This window comes from Polypterus senegalus, chromosome 12 (genome assembly GCF_016835505.1).
Source record: "Polypterus senegalus isolate Bchr_013 chromosome 12, ASM1683550v1, whole genome shotgun sequence".
NCBI classification, from domain to species: Eukaryota; Metazoa; Chordata; class Cladistia; order Polypteriformes; family Polypteridae; genus Polypterus; species Polypterus senegalus.
The window spans coordinates 110,618,948-110,636,391 of NC_053165.1; the positions used below are offsets into that span (position 1 = coordinate 110,618,948).

Below are 17,444 nucleotides of genomic sequence, written 5' to 3' on the forward strand. Positions count from 1 at the left end.
TCTTGTGACATTACCTAATGATTGTTACAAATCATGAACACCCCTTCATGTCAATGGTATTCCCTGATGGCAGTCGCATCTTTCAGCAGGATACTGCGCTCTGCAAAAATTATTCAAGAATGAGGTTTGCGGAACATGACAAAGAGTTCAAGATGTTGAGTTGACCTTCAGATTCCCCAGATCTCAAACCGATTGAGTACCTGTAGGATGTATTGGAAAAACAAATCTGATCTATGGAGGCCCCACCTTGTAATGTACTGGACTTAAAAGATCTGCTGCGCATGTCTTGGTGCCAGGTACCACAAGACACCTTCAGAGGGCTTTGTGAAGCTGTACGTAATACTTGTTTTGATTTAATAATGATACAATGCTCCAGAGACCTTCAAAATGCAAGATTGAATGCTGCTGCCTACGATTTGAAGCATAGACTGTTATATGGTAAACCTTGTACTTCTAAGTATGGAAAATTCATATTTAAATAATGTTAGACAGTACAGTGCTGTACTGGCATAACAATCGCTTTGGATACAAGAGACATGGCATACATGTGTTGTGTACGGAAAGCTGTTGTGCTCACTTTTTCTGCTATGTCACATTCTCCAATAGGGATTTCTGAACTGTGGTATAACATTATGGAACCATGGACGCATACGCGGTCACGCGCTGCCCAAAAGGAGGTTATGTGAGATATAGTTTACCAATGGGATTCTTGACTGTAAATGCATTCTGGCATCCAATCATAAAAAAAAAATCAATCATATTATTTAATTGTTGTAAAGGTTCACACTGCAACTGAGTTGCATATATTGTTATTTTAATTTCACATGGTTCTCCTAATCTTATTCCATGGGTCTTTACGTCAATTGGTAATCAAAATAAAACCATCAACTAGCATTACATGAGCAGAACAATATGTGGATTGGAAACATTGTGATAACTAAGAAACAATCAGAGGTAGGGACTGGAAAACCAGACAGATTTGAGAGAAAGCTGAAGGGAACAAAGAACAGAGATATCCTTAATGAAAACTGGCTCAAGATCACCCCAGCGTTCACACTGGGCTGAAGATTCACCTTCCAACAGAAAAGCAAAAACAACACTAGAATGGCTTAGAGAAACTTTGAGAATATCCTTGAGTTGCCCAGCCAGAGCCCAAATGAACATCTCTGGAAAGAGCTGAAAATCGACGGCTGCCATCCAACCAGACAGAGTTGGGGAGGATCTACAGAGAAGAATGGCAGAAAAATCCCAAAATCCAGGTGTGTGAAACTTGTCATGTCCACCCCAGGAAGACTCCATGCTGGAATCAGTGCCAAAGGGGCTTCAACTAAGGGCCCGAATGTTTACATCAATTATAACATGTCAGTTTGGTATTTTTCATCTTTAATAAAGTTGCAAAACTGTCTAAAGTCCTGGTTTTTGCTTTGTCATTCTTGGGTGTTTAGTGCTGCTTGATGAGAGAAAAAATAAATGTAAATGATTTTAGCACAAGACTGAAACATAGCAAAATGTGTAAGAAGTGACGGGGTCTGAATCCACTGAATCTCCACTCTGTGGCCTCTCCGTTCGCGCCTACCTTCTTCCTGGGCTTTTAGCACATGTGCTATTGCTGGACGAGGCTTCACAGTTCTTGCTACCAAGCTCAGGAATGAGTTACCTACAACCAACCAAACTGCTTATGTCTCCAAAGAATCTCGAGGCCGCTTAGATTTCTTGCCTTTCTGCTCTAATCCTGCATATCTGCTGCTTTGCTGACCACATAAACCGTCAAGCAATTTTTAGTATATTGTTTGACTTTTAGTTTTTCATTGACTTTTGGAACTAATAATAGACCTACAATTTGTGTGCTGTGCTTTGAATTTTGTTCTCTAAATTGTACCTTCTAACCACTTAAATTAAATATATTATGGTTTGCTTTGTAAGTTGCCTTGGAAAAAGGAATTTGCCAAGCAAGGACTAATAATATAAATAATGGATTTTTTCATTTCCACACCTTTCACATTTGTTGACAAAAATTACCATATTTTTATTTCACAAGCAAGTTCTTGCATAAAAAGTTAATTATTTATGAGTCATATAAGAGCGATAACATGGCACAAATGGGGCTGACAGATAACTTCCCAGGACACAAATTAATGTCTGGAAAGATTTTTCACAATGACAAGCTATCTGCTATATATAAAATGAAGCCGCATTGTGAGACGTAGCAGAGCACAGCAGCAGCAATGAAGATCATCATATTTACAGTTTTGGTTGGCTGGGCAGGTAATGTTAAAATGAAAACGAAATGATCGTTATTTCTTTAGGCACTGAAAGGTTTCTTTGACATTTTTGTATGCTCTATACATTTTTAGACAGGAAAATATATCAACGTATTCTGGCTTTATACCTCATTAAGAGAGAGCAGAGATATGTTTTAGATTAATTATATGAGCACAATGCTGAAAAATTACATTTAAAATGCATTCATTGGCAGTATTTGTAACAGACCTTATTCCTCTTAAATTCAGCGCTACAAGAAGGATTTCATTTTAACCCTTTCCTTTATTCTAGACCTGAAATAGACCATTTATTTTGAAAATGTATTCCCCAGCGAAGTGCTGCTGCCTTACAGATTCACTATGCTAGGTGTGACTCTCCTGTGCCGTCTCTACCTGTGTGGAGTGGACATGTTCTCTCTGTTTCTCTATGGGGTTTCCTATCATATCCCAAATAAGTTAACTGATGACTCTGCACTGTCAATATGGCTGTGGGTTCAAGTAGGCTCTGTGATGGACTCCTTTTCCACCAAGGTTTGGGACCTGGTCCACCACAACCTTCAACTGAATTAAGCAGGTCTGGGATTGTTACAATATGTTATACTGGAGAAACACGCAGCCTACAGTCCTAAAATGAAATGCTACAAAAGGCTAGATAAAAGCCACAGTAAACTCGACGGCTGTTGTTTGTAAATTTAAAAATGTCCACTTGATTATGAATTCTAAACACATTTGTGCCATTTCCTGGGAGGTTATCAATATATCAATATATAAATATCAAAATGTTGTGCCCGCCAGTAAAAAGCCAACAATTTTCTGAATTCCCAGGACATATCAAGGCAAAAGCTTTTGATTTTGTATAAGATCAAGGATCAAGCCCAATAATTTTATGAGTAACCTCATGACAGACAGACATTAGCTCTTTATATATTTTACTTAGCCAGCAAGTTAAAAAATGACACTCCACTTGCTAAACTACCATCTCTTTTACTATTTATTCTTATGTTTATTTATTTCTGCTATCTTCCTGTTTTCATTCCTGTGACTTAAGAATTTTTCAACTGCTTTCTTAATCAAAAGCCAGCTAGACTCTTTTTTTGTTTAAAAAATACTGAATTCCAACGTTATAATTAAGAAAAGCTGTATTGTAAGTTTATAGCAGTCCGCACAGATCATTGTCACATAGGCTGGTGGTCTAGTCAGTGCTATCAGTATAGAAAATGAATTAAACATAAAAGAAGAAAATCACAAAACACAACTGGCATGAAGACAACAAAAAAGGGAATTGAAAACTCTGAGGCTAGTTGAATTTTGAAGAAGATTCTTGCTCTTATTTCTAATTTAGCTCCCTAAACTTGCAATAAAATTGTACATATCCTAAAATAGAAATGCTGGCTCTTGTGCAAAAATGCTATTAACTTAATAATAATAATACATTTTATTTATTTGTAGGCGCCGTTCTAAACACTCAAGGACACTGAACAATAGATGAAACATAGATTATAAACAAAAGTAAAATACAAAATTAAAATCAGACAGAGCAATTGTAATCAAAGAGAAAAAGCAGTCTTAAACAAATGAGTTTTAAGTTTAGATTTGAAAAGTGAAAATGATTCAATATTTCTAAGCTCAGGGGTAGTGAGTTCAGGAGCTGGGCAGCAGAGTAACTGAATGCTGTGCTCCCCATAGTGGTAAGACATATGAAGGGGACATTCAAATAGATGGAGGAAGAGGATCTAAGGGTATGGGAGGGAATGGCAACATGGAGGAGTTCAGACAGATATGGAGGGGCAAGTTTGCGGATACCTTAAAAGTTAACAGAAGAATTTTGAATTGAATGCGGAACTGAACTGGAAGCCAATGAAGCTGCTGCAAAACGGGAGTGATATGGTGAATAGAGGGGGTTCTAGTAATGATGCGGGCAGCTGAATTCTGGACCAGATGAAGCTTATAAAGAGATTTGTGAGAAATAATCCAGACGAGAAGTGACAAGGCTATGAACAAGGATAGCAGTGGTGTGGGGAGTGAGCGAGGGGCGAATACAGTTAATGTTATGCAGGGGGAAATATAGACCAGGAGATGTTATCGATGTGGGACTGAAAGGATAAAGTACTGTCAAGGATGACACCCAGACTCTTAACCTGTGGGGAAAAGGGAGACAGAGGAATTATCGATAACAAATGAAAAATGATCAGTTTTGGATAATGTTGATTTTGTACCAATGAGGAGAACCTCAGTTTTGTCACTATTTAATTTAAGAAAATTTGAAGAAAACCATTTACTGTTATGCAATTAATAAGTGAGAAGGGTGGAAAGGAAGTAGTAGGTTTGCTAGTGAGATAGAGCTGGGTGTCATCAGCATAAGCAGTGGAAGCTAATGTCATATTTACGAAAGATATTACCAAGGGGAAGGAGGTAAGTAATGAATAGGAGGGGCCCCAGGACAGAGCCCACCTGAAGTAACAGCGGTGGGTTGGGATGTGAAAGTTTTAAGCTGAACAAACTGAGTGCGGCCTGAGAGGTAGGATCTGAACCAGTTTAGTGGAGTGTGGGTAATGCCAATTGAAGATAATCTATTGAGAAGAGTCGTGTGACAAATAGTGTCAAAGGCTGCACTCAGATCAAGGAGGATGAGAATAGTAATTAAACCAGAATCAGCCGCCATAAGGAAGTCATTAGTAATTTTTATAAGTGCCGTTTCTGTACTGTGGAGGGGACAAAAACCAGACTGGAACTGTTCATATAGATTATTTTGAGATGAATGAGAATGAAGTTGAATAGCCACTATTTTTTCAAAAATTATGGAAATGAAGGGTAGATTAAAAATAGGACGAAAATTACTGAAATTGGTCAGATCAGCACCAGGTTTTTTCAGTATTGGGGTTTTTGCGGCAGTTTTAAAAGATGAAGGAACAGAAGAGTGGATTTTAGCAGAAATAAGAGGGACCAGAGAGAGGAGGCAGGCTTTGACCAGAACTGTAGGGAGGGTGTCCAGTTGACAGGTGGATGGCTTAGACTTACAGACAAGATCTGAGATTTCTGAGAAAGTAGGAAACTGAAAAGAGGAAAATGAGTGAGTTGGTGGGTGAAATTCAAATGAAGTACTGGAGGAATCCATACAGAGAGACTGATGAATCTTCTGGATTTTTTTCATTAAAAAAGAACCTAAGGAAATTGCAAAATTCAGTTGAGTAAAGGTGAGAAAGTAAAGAATCCAGGGGTTGTGTGATATTATTAAGTAGTGAAAGCAATGACTTGGTGTTGCCTTCATTGGAAGGAATAATGTGAGTATAATAGTTAGATTTAGTTTGGGCAATACAGTCCTTGTAATAAAGTATAAGGTTTTTGTACATCTTTTTGTGAACAAAGAGTCCAGTTTTTTTATATAACCATTCAAGTTGCCGGCCTTTGGCTTTCAAAAGCCGAAGTTCAGGTGTGAAACAGGGAGCAGAAAAGGAGAAAGAAACAGATCTAGTTTTTAATGGAGTGACGGAGTTAAGAATACCATTAAGTCCAGTGTTATAGTGTGAGACCAGTTCTTCAGGAGTGGATAAATGATGAATGTCCATAAGGGAATTAATACTAGAGGAAAGAGAGTCTAAGTTAATATTCTTAATATTACGGAAAGACGTGAGACTGGAAAGATTAGTGTTTAACATTGAATGAAATAAAAAAATGACCAGTTATGGGGAGTTCATCTGCAGTAAAATCAAGCGGGGTAACTCCAGAACGGCAAATCAAGTCCAAGATATGTCCTATGGAATGAGTGGGAACATCAGTATGCTGCTGGAATTAAAACTCTCAAGGCAGGATGTAAAGTCTCTAGTAATAGGGACATTGATTATCTATATGTATATTGAAATCCCCCAGAAGTATTATGTTTGATGAAACAGTGGATAAGTGTGTAAGGAAAACAGCAAAGTCATTCAGAAAGTCATTATTTGGTTTAGGGGGGCAGTAAACAGTTGCAATAATAGTAGAAATAGGTTCATTTAAATGACACACAAGAGAGTCAAAAGAACTGAAGGCAGAAATAGACAATGGCAGGACTTTCCACTTCTCATGCAGTTTCTATATCATTGCGACATGTGTTTGTCTGATATGTTAATTACTTTATTATGGAAATTTAAAAGGGAAGGAGGACAAATCTTAAGTAAGTTAAAAAATGGGAGTCCCTGCACATTTCATAAGAACAGCTGGCACAGAAGTGTGTTGGGTAGACCTGCTGCTTCACATGGCTTGAAAACCAGTTTGATTCCCAATTGCTCTCCTTCTGTTCATGTGGATCTCTTCTGTTTACTTACGCTGTCTCCAACAGTCCGAAGACATGTGGTCAGAAGGATTAGCAAACTGAGAGCAGGTAAATGTGTGCAGACATCAACTGGGGTCCCATTCAGTGCAGCGTGCTGCTGGGACAGAGTTCATCGCAATGGCCAACAAACAGCAGGTACAGAAAGGCAGTTGGGATTTTTCACAAAGTTAGTTAAGAAGTTTAATTATCTACAGTAGTTTAAATTCATTTTTGAATATATAATTTCTCAAATGAAAAAGCTCACCCTATGATTAAACAATTGTTAATAACATAAGGCAGCAGCAATATTAATTATTTTCAGAACTGACATGTCCAATTTAAATGCCATCTTTATGCTTCTGTTCAGTTTAATTTCATGTCATAGGCAGCGTCTATCAGTTCAGCAGTTTTACATTTACTGTATTTTAGTGTTTTTAAGTAGATCATAATTGGGATTCAGGATTACAAGGTAAAGGAAAGTAATAATCCGCCTGACATGGCCAAATGGGAATTTAAAAATGTACTGCAGGGTAGGCCACTCTCCATGTTGGTAGAATATGACAACAGGCTGATGCCTTGATCTGTTCAACTTATGCTGAGGTCCCCAAACAAAACCATTAAAAACAGTGGTGCAAAAATACCTCCTTTGGAGAGAGCAGAGATACAGAATGGGAAACGTTTGGGACCAGCTGATCTAAATGGTTAATAACCAGTTAAAAATGAAATAGCGTTCAAGTGTGTTTGGGCAGCATGTTTCATTTTTGACAGGGATATCTCATTTTGTCTTATGAAATATTTTAGTAGCAGTGAGTCCTATTCAAAAATAAAAGTGATGGAGAATCCTAACTCACTTGTTTTAAGTCAGCGGGTGGCTGATGTCATACACTATTTGAATTAGAAAAAACTGTAATTCTCTCTTAGAGGATCTGGAAAAAACTTTTTACAAATTTGTGAGGCTCTAATCAATAACATTTTAGAATAAACATTTAAATTGATGAAGCAGATTCTCTCCCCTCCTTTTTATTCTATTTATTTTTATTCATTTAATAATTTATCTATTTACTTATTTTTACTAGTTTTACCCTGCTGGCCTAGCTCTCTTTCTCATGTGTGGGGGATTTTGTTAAACTTGACTTGCTTGTATGGAATGTTATTTGATTTTAATAAAATCAATAGAATGCAAAAAAAAAAAACAGTGATGATATTATGTATTTTGACAGACAGCCGGGTCCCACGCCCGGCCGGGACGCCTCTGCTGCATACGTCCCGGGGGAGCCACCATGGACAGTGCAATGCCTCCCCCGGGGGGCCTGGGGCAACCTCCTGGCCGTGGGTCCTTCCTCAGTCTCCCCCGTGGCTCCATGGGACATGGAGTCCACCACAGCCCGGTTGGGAGATGGGGTGGCCGCTAGGGGGTGCTGCGGAGAGCCAGCCGCCACAATGGCTGACTTACCAGCCTCACCTGGAGGTGCAATTAAGACCAGCTGGTCAGGCACCTGGAGCACTTCTGGGTGGGCTATAAAGCAGGCAACCTCCCTCCATTCTACGCCAGAATCGGGAGGAAGAGGACGAGGTTGCCTGGGAGGAGTGGTGGTGCCAGGAAGGGTTGTTTGTGCTGTATCTTGTGCTTTGGGAACTGTGTTGGGCCTGTGGGACACGGGGAAGACGTGCCCCATGGCTGAAGAAAAGAAAATAAAGCCTGTGTGTTTTATACACGTGCCTCTGCGTAGTCTGTGCCGGGTCGGGCGCTATGTAGCGCCTTTTACAGTATTTACATGGATTATTTACAGTACCAGAAACAGCGCAGTGCACGATGACGTGCAGTGAATACACTTGACTTGAGCATTCATAGTTTTCATCCTCTTTCTCTGTACGTTTAGAATGCGTTTGCTCAGAGATTGATGTTCTTGTTGCTTCCTGAGCTGCTCTTCTTTTCTGCACCCTAGCAGCCTGCTTCTTCTCTTCTTTCATCGGTGTCTTTTCACATTAAAACCGGTTAAGTCAGTGTTTGTGTTGCAATTACTTAGTATGTTTTCCTTAATTTTTCACTTAAGCCAGCACTTAAGTCTTCAATCTGCCTCAAGAACGATTTAAGATATGAGGAGGTAGGGGAAGTGACAGCAAAGGTGGTCACTGCCAAGAGTTAATTCTACAATAAAATAAAATAAAAATAAAAGAGGAATAACCTTGGAGGTCAATCATCATTTCGAAAGCGGATAGTAGAAGCCACATAGTATATGTGTACCAAATTTCAGGTCAATATGTCAAACAATTTGCAAGCTGCGGGTGATTTAAAATCCTGGACAGACAAACAAACAACCATGGTAGCGTATTATATATAAAGATTGTGTAATGGAGTCCAGAGAAGCTCGATGTTGCTTTCAGAGACGCCAGATTCCTACCGAAGTGATGGAAAATTGTACTGATACAGGCACATTTGTTAATTGTGAATGGAATATGGTCAATTTTAGTTCATATTGCTTAAACACAAGAGAGAGTTCAAATCTGTGTTGAGGTTGTGCAAGCAACTGACATGACAGCAACATCCCTGCTGGTATTTCAATAACTTGTGTCTGCCATCAGCGTCCTTCAAACGATTAATAAAAGAAAACGTAAGCATTGAAATAACCTCCGACAAGGTAAATGTACAAGAATGAACTTAATCAGTAATGGATATCTAAATATAAACAAATTTAACAACTTCCCCAATGCTTTGAGGTTGGGAGTTTTTGATATTTCAAAAAACTGTCTGGAAATATATAAAAGAAATCAGAACGTTTCTGACATTTTATTTTTTTCTAGTGTATCAAAGTTCAACAAAATCAGTCCACTGGGAGCCGCATTATTTCATACAGACAGACAGAAGTACAGAAAGACAGACTGAGAGGCCTCACAACTACAAAAGGTGCCCTAAAACAACAGGGCATTAGCAGCTCTGCTGGGCTACAATAATGCGTCTTCAACCAAAACGTAATTCAAGACGAATGGATCATTACAGATTAAACGCTCTGCCTCTTACAACAGTTTTATTTCTTCTTGAAATCACCTTGTACAGCCAGGATTATAGGCATTCATATGTTCCATTAGATAACAGGGACAAAGCCATTAATGTTTTCTTAACGATTTTTGAAATGAGCTCTGACCTTACTGTAAGGGAAGCTGATGATTTAATGATTTCAGTTCCTCCTGAATTGGAGTCCTGTTGTTGTAGTCCCTAGTTCTAACAGGCATTATTGCTTTTTTATTTTTTATTTAAATGTGAAGTAGCAAATGATCAATCTGAACAGTCAGGCCTGCATGATACAAATGAATGAGCTGGCTTTTCTTTGCCCATCCATTTGAGTCATTGTATTAATTTTGAAAAATTTCTTTATTAGAGCCAGCAGGTCTTACTTTAGAAATGTGTTGACTTCAAAACAGCAACACCTACGCTTTAAGCCTTTCGGTTTTAAAAGTTTTCAATATTGTCTTACATTTTGTGGAATTTCCACCTACCATAAACATTACATGCTTTCCAAATTTAAGAACAATCAATTTTCACTCCCAGAATTCATTGACAAATAACACATACTATACTGTAGCAACAAAATCAAGTGCTCAAAAACATCCAAGCATGCATTCCTGACTGTATGTTGTGGTCAGTTGTGCTAAAAGCCTAAAACATTTAATGCCTTTATTACACTTCATTATACCTCTTAAATTCCAATTTTGCATTTATGCTTTGTTGAGCTGCCATAACAGCAGCAGTCCATGACCTTGACTTTGTTCAGTCGTCTCTGAAATATTGAGCTGTTGCACCCACTTAACTGTCAGACCCCAGCCGCAATGCCTGACGTTTGAATGATTTCATTTAATTTCCTGTCTTTTTCTTCTTAGCGGCAGCCAGCCTCCCAGAAAATGATGAAAGGATCATCAACGGTTATGAGTGCAGACCTCACTCTCAGCCTTGGCAGGTTTACCTTACCTACAACAATGGAAATCGCTGGTGTGGTGGGTCCCTCATCAACCAATGGTGGGTGCTGTCGGCTGCCCACTGCTATAAACCGTAAGTAAAAGAAAGGCTGGACTCTAACTAATCTGTCCATTATTGACCAACTTCCCTTTCTAATTCCATTACTTCTTTTTCTTTTCCTTTCTTTCACCTCATCCAGTAGAGCCTTATTGTCATGCACAGTATGTGCAGTGTTTACATATTCTCTCATTTAATTTTTTGAACTTTGGTTTCTTCAACAAGTTTAAAGTGCACATTGAGTACATTTGCAAATCTAAACTGGTCTTGTTTCTAAACTGTGTTTTGTGTTGGACTTTCCTAGTTTAGTTCTTCCAATTTGCCTGATGGGCAGCACGGTGGCACAGTGGTAGTAGCACTGCTGTCTCGCAGTAAGAGGACCTGGGTTCGCTTCCTGGGTCCTCCCTGCGTGGAGTTTGCATGTTCTCCCCGGGTCGGCGTGGTTTTCCTCTGGGCGCTCCGGTTTCCTTCCACAGTCCAAAGACATGCAGGTGCATTGAAAATCCTAAATTGTCGCTAGTGTGTGCTTGGTGTGTGGGGGTGTGCGTGTGTTTGTCCTACGGTGGGCTGGCACCCTGCCTGGGGATTTGTTCCTGCCTTGCACCCTGTGTTGGCTGGGATTGGCTCCAGCAGACCCCCCGTGACCCTGTGTTAGGATATAGCAGGTTGGCAAATGACTGAATGACATTTGCCTGATACTGCCTAAATAGTCTCTCTTTAGAAAAACTGGGTTTGGACAATTAAATCAACACAGGGCCCAATGAGTCAGTTCTTTTCTTCATGCTCTTCTTTTTTCATACAACATCTAGTGTCCTCCTTTCTAACAGTGACATTTGTTACTGTTAGCAAACAGAACCCAACATCTACCCAGGACTGCCCCTTTAACCACCCTTACTGTCTTCAAATGATGAATACTGCAATTTCGTTTTGCTTCTTCTTGTTATAAACTATGTAAGTATGAACATTATCATTTCTTTCTAACACATTATCTTACAGGGCAAGTTCTTTAGAGGTGCACCTGGGTGAACATGACACCACCAGAGCAGAAGGCACTGAGCAGCATTTACCAGTGTCCAGAGCCATCATGCACCCAGAATACAACTCCTACAATCTAAACAATGACATCATGCTCATCAAACTCGCCAGGCCTGCCCAGTACACCCAGTATGTGCAGCCAATCATGTTGCCCAGATCTTGTGTGTCAGCTGGCACCTGGTGCTTGGTTTCTGGATGGGGCAATCTGCGAACAGATGGAGGTAAAAGAAGAATTGTTTTAGTGTTGCCAGGACAATGCAAGTAATAGATGGGGAATGATGACATCAGGTGTAAATATGAATGTCCAAAAATGACAACTGCCCTGGTTTCTACTAGTCAGATGAAGCCAAGTTTCACTTTAAAAATAAGGTTAAGCTCTTAAGTGTGCAAATGACAGATTCAAGAATAGGTTTGTTATTTTCAAAGTCAAAGTTATATTTCCATGATCATGGTATATGGTAGTTTTTCACTGGGACTTGTGTTCTTAAGTGAAGCATTTTTTTTTTATAAATTTTAAAACTTACCAAGCCTGTTTTTGTGGTAAATGGCATCTGCAGGGCACCAGTCCAGCTTACTAAATGCAGTGTCCATTTTCAAGTCAAAAGTGTCCTCGAGTTGATCTGTGTCTTGTAATTGTACTCATCTTGCATATTATTTTTAGAAGATAAAAAAACTTAGATTCTGTCATTTTAAAAGAAATGCTCTTCACCTCATTGCCTGTCTTTCTCTCTGTGGGCAGTTCCCAGGGTCATGATTTGCTGTGGCTGGTTTTGTGAATACAGGAGTTGCCATTGTTCTTTAGAGGGTGACTCTAATGCTTAGGGTACACTTTCTCTTCGGACCTAGCCCAACAGGCCGTCATATCAGCTGTCACAGATATGTCCGGCTACAAAAAAGCACAAAGGTAACTTTGCACAAAACAGCTTCAGACACGTGTGTGGTTTCATGCCCTTTCTCTTCTTTATTTCCATGAAAACTCCACCTATGACAGTGGCTATGAACAGACAAGTGAATGGGAATATTATCTTACCACAGGATTAAAACAGTAGCATGAAGCAAGGATCTCATTTATTATTTCTAGTTTCCCTTTGTTGTCTCACCTCAGAAGTATATGCAACATTTTTTATGAAAATCTTCATAGTGGATGTATTCAGTCAGATTTAAGGCCTTCGTTTTCATGTTTGTACAAGTGCCCCAAAGAGACTGGTATGGCATGGTATTTTTTTTAACTTTACAAAAATATTTCTCACAATTTTAATAACATTATTAATGTATACCATAACTGTGAAAAAATAACTTTAACTTGAAAAACACCAGATTTCATCTTTATATAAATGACAGACCTTCAGTGGTTTGAATCCAAATTAAATGTGCATAGCTATGTTAATTTACTGTATCAAGCCAAATTTCCATGTAAGGATATCTCAAATACATTTTCAAATACAGTGGAACCTCGGTTTACGAGTAACTTGGTTTACGAGTGTTTTGCAAGACGAGCAAAAATTTTTAATAAATTTTGACTTGATAAACGAGCGATGTCTTGCAATACGAGTAGTATGGATACACTTTGTCTGCTGAGCGTCATGTGATCACAACTGAGCTGATGGTGGTTCTCTCTCTCTCCTTATCTCGCTCGCTCGCTCATCGCGTCTTTTTCTCTCTCTCCTTATCTCGCTCGCTCGCTCGCCCAGTGCGTCTTTTTCTCTCTCTCTCCTTATCTTGCTCGCTCGCTCCCTCATCACGTCTTTTTCTCTCCTTATCTCGCTCGCTCGCCCAGTGCGTCTTTTTCTCTCTCTTCTTATCTCGCTCCCAGCGTCTTTTTCTCTCTCTCTTCTTAGCGCCTCTCTCTGTTTACTACAGCATTGTGACTGTGTGTGTGCTGTGAAGTGCGAGTCCTCATCTTGCTCCCCAAAACACGAAGCTGAGTCTCAGTACTTTAACACCAGCTGAATAAACACCAGTTTATTCAGTTTGAAACAGCAACAGCGCTGTTATTTATTGCAGCGGGATCTTTATAATGTTCCTTGATCTTTTTGGATGCGCTTATACGGCGAACTGCTACAGCGCTGGGAGACTGCGATTGCTTTGGGACACTCTTCAGCGTGTCGTCCCGTTGGGTGGAATTCCACATGAGTTTAGAACCTCACACCAGCCATGATTCTTTTTAAAGGTAAATTGCAGGTTAATTTGTATTATGTATTTTACTTTATATTTTGTATTAATCCTTTTTATATGAATAGTTTTGGGTTGTGGAACGAATCATCTGAATTTCCATTATTTCTTATGGGGAAATTCGCTTTGATATACGAGTGTTTTGGATTGCGAGCACGTTTCCGGAACGAATTATGCTCGCAAACCGAGGTTCCACTGTATCTTAAAATAATTGTGTGTGTATTTTAAGACAACTCAAATACATTTTGTGATATTTTAAATGGACTTTGCATGCATTAAAGATATCCATCCATCCATTTTCTAACCCGCTGAATCCGAATACAGGGTCACGGGGGTCTGCTGAAGCCAATCCCAGCCAACACAGGGCACAAGGCAGGAACCAATCCCGGGCAGGGTGCCAACCCACCGCAGTGCATTAAAGATATCGGATATGCATTTCGAGATAACCAAAATCACTTACCATAAAGATCTCCATTCTCTCTTTGGAACTTCCTGTCTATTTTAAGGTACTTTGAAATGTATTTGAGATACCTCAAAGTGAGCAGAAAGTTATTTTAAGATATCTTGAAATGCGTTTGAGGTATCTTAAATCGTATTGTGCATTGTTTCTCATTCACTCAGTCATCTGCCACCTGTGGGTTGTAAGTTGCGTATATTGTAGTGGATCATGGTGGGTTGCAAATTGGGTTGTGACAGGTTAAATCACCGAGGGGATGCTCTGAAGAACATGCTAGATTTATCAAAGGGACCAACTATGACAATCGCGCTCGATTCACCAAGCATGGAAAGTCACTAACATAGGAAAAAGTGGGTTGTGAAAAAGGTTGCACAACAATAATATTGTAGGTAGATATCTTGAAATAAGTCCAGGTCTTGTTAAAGGTAACTGAAAATGAATTTGAATAAATGTGATTCAATATATTTAAAAAAATCTTGATTACATTTCCAGATATCTTAAGATGACACCCATATCAGAAATACATATATATTTGCAAATATCTTACAATAGCCTTCTGCCCATTTTCTGATGGCTGCAATCTACTTCCTGCTTCTTTCAAGATATCTCAAATTAATTTCAAGATATCTTTAAACAGGCAGGAAGTCCCATTGAAAATTTTCCAGGAGCTCATTTTGAGATATCTTGAGTCATATTTTAGATCTCTCGAAGTGCGTATGGCCTTATTTTAAGAGATGTTAAAATGAATACTGAGATATCTCAAGACACCTGCGAACATATGTCAAGATATCTCGAATTGTATATCACTAACTTGAAATACATCTGAGGTATCTTTAAATGAACAGGATACCATGTGAAGATATCTTGAGATATATTAAAATGCCTATGGACTTATTTTAAGAAATGTCAAAACAAATACTGATATATCTCAAGATGCCTGCGAACATATGTCAAGATATCTCAAACTGCACATCACTAACTTGAAATACATCTGAGGTATCTTTAAATGAACAGAATACCATGTGAAGATATCTTGACATATTTTAAAATGCATTTGTGATATCTTGAAATAGACATATTTCTAGATATCTGCAAATCATTTTGAGATATCTTGAATGCATTTCCTGATTTCTAAAAATGCATTTTGAGATATATCTAAATGTTACTTCAGCCTAAAATAGGGTTTCCAGCAAATCCCATCTGCATGTGCAGACTCTCACACAATTCATTATACCTTACATATTTACAGTGCTTTGCTTTCACTCCTCAGGTTTATTTATGTAAAATCTGTAATACAGTATAAATAGCCATTTCCACAACCTTTCTCACAAAAACATGACACAAGGATGGAAAAGGATATCAGTTATATTAGAATTATTAATTATTTATTAACTCCTTTACTGTAAGTTGTTTGTAGTACATGACGGCCTTTGATTCCTTAAAATATTTCCAGTACTGATCTGAATCTGTTGTACATCACATTTAATCCAGATCACAAGAGTTTACACCACAATCCTACCCGGAATCAGATGATTCTGGTATCACTCGATTCTGATCATTTTATAATATGAACACAACTAATGTTACTATCATTTAAATGTAAAACTCTCATGAGTGTTGTGCTACATTCCCAGACTGTTTCACTTGTAAAGTCACCATTTGATTAAGAGCATTTGTAGCAAGAGAAGGTGAGGGAGTAGGGTGATTAGGTGTCACTCATCTGCTTTGTCTTCTGTCTTTTAGTCCAATACCCAAAAGCTCTGCAGTGCTTGGACCAGCCGATTATTGATGATGCCACCTGCCGCAGGGCTTACCCACCTTATTTTACAGAAAATATGATGTGCTCTGGCTTTATGGAGGGGGGCAAAAGCAGCTGTCAGGTGAGTACTTAATGATGAATGGGGAGAAGAATTCAAACATCACACACTGTTTAATCTGAAATAGCCAGGTAGATGCAGGGTATTCTCTTTATGGTATTGAATCTGTAGGAAGAGAAGTTAAGACCAGACATGATTGAAAACAGAGGTGCTGGCCACCAGCTTCATGAGCATCTGTGTGTCTCACAATGATTTTTTTTTCTTTTTGGTCCAGGGTGACTCTGGTGGTCCACTCATATGCAACGGAGAGCTACAAGGAATTGTGTCATGGGGTTACGAGTGTGCTCAGCAAGGACACCCCAGCGTCTATGTTAGAGTCTGCCGCTACAATAGCTGGATCAGTAGTGTCATGGCTTCCAACTAAATGTTAATGAAGAGAAGCAAAGGGCAACGCCTCGACTTAAGTGCTTAACATTCACTGTGGGAATCAGACAGCCCTGCTTACAAATTGTAATTTAAAGGCTTCAGCTTCTCTAGGGCTTAATAAAATAAATCTAAAGCAATGAAGTGCCTGACTATTCAAGATTTTTCTTAGAACACTATTTGGTCAGGAGTCATTTACAGGAATTGCATGTGACATTTGAATCAATTCCTGGGTTGTTTGCAAATAATAAAGGGAAAAGAAAATGGCAAATTAAACAGCAATTACCCTGATTAATTTAAAATGACCTCATCAGTAAAAGTCTTAAATATAATAAAATATTGCTGTCAGTCAAGTGAGCTGGCAGATAAATAATGAAATCTGAGGATATGCAAGCCGTGTCGCTAAACAGTGAATGGAGGAAGTGACAGCAATTCATGTCTGATCAATCTAAAATGTTTGGCAATATTTGAAATTACACTGACACGCTTTTTAAAATAATCTATCTCAAATGAAATGTGTTTAAGCTGTTACATACATGAAAACCTATGTAAATTAAAAATTCTAGCAATTCATTTTCAATTCTTACCGTTCCTCATATTTATTTAAAATCTTTGATTTGAGGGTAATGGAAGTCACACAGCTTATTTCTCAAACATATTTTATTAGACACTGAAAATAGAGTGGCACAAAGGTTAGAGGTCCATTCCTGGGGCCTCATGTATAACGCCGTGCGTAGAACTCGCACTATAACATGGCGTAAGCACAAAAGCTGAAATGTGCTTATGCACAGAAAAATCCAGATGCAGGAATCTGTGCGAACTCCAACTTCCACGTTCTTCCGCTACATAAATCCCAGTCAGCATGAAAAGTAACGCATGTGCACGCGCTTTATGTAACGCCCTAACTCCTCCCAAAATTACGCCTCTTTGAATACAAATCAATATAAATCGCCCTTAAGCGCAGCCTTCTGTGAAAAGACAA

General features: G+C 38.8%; 1 protein-coding gene across 1 annotated transcript; it reads left to right on the forward strand.

Annotated features, from left to right (window-relative positions):
* The first annotated feature begins 2,221 nt into the window (after nt 1–2,221).
* On the forward strand, nt 2,222–16,602 carry LOC120541532 (trypsin-3-like). The gene is made up of 5 exons (XM_039773256.1): nt 2,222–2,265; nt 10,426–10,594; nt 11,555–11,814; nt 15,966–16,102; nt 16,314–16,602. Exons 1-5 carry the CDS (start codon nt 2,226–2,228, stop codon nt 16,461–16,463), a joined length of 756 nt encoding a protein of 251 aa, XP_039629190.1. The 5' UTR covers nt 2,222–2,225; the 3' UTR covers nt 16,464–16,602.
* Nucleotides 16,603–17,444: the final 842 nt, after the last annotated feature.

Bases quoted from the DNA above. Each gene is read 5' to 3' on its own strand.
- LOC120541532 (XM_039773256.1), top strand. From the start codon at position 2,226: ATGAAGATCATCATATTTACAGTTTTGGTTGGCTGGGCAG. The intron at 2,266-10,425 runs GTAATGTTAAAA...TTTTCTTCTTAG, and splicing joins AGTTTTGGTTGGCTGGGCAG to CGGCAGCCAGCCTCCCAGAA. The intron at 11,815-15,965 runs GTAAAAGAAGAA...TCTGTCTTTTAG, and splicing joins CAATCTGCGAACAGATGGAG to TCCAATACCCAAAAGCTCTG.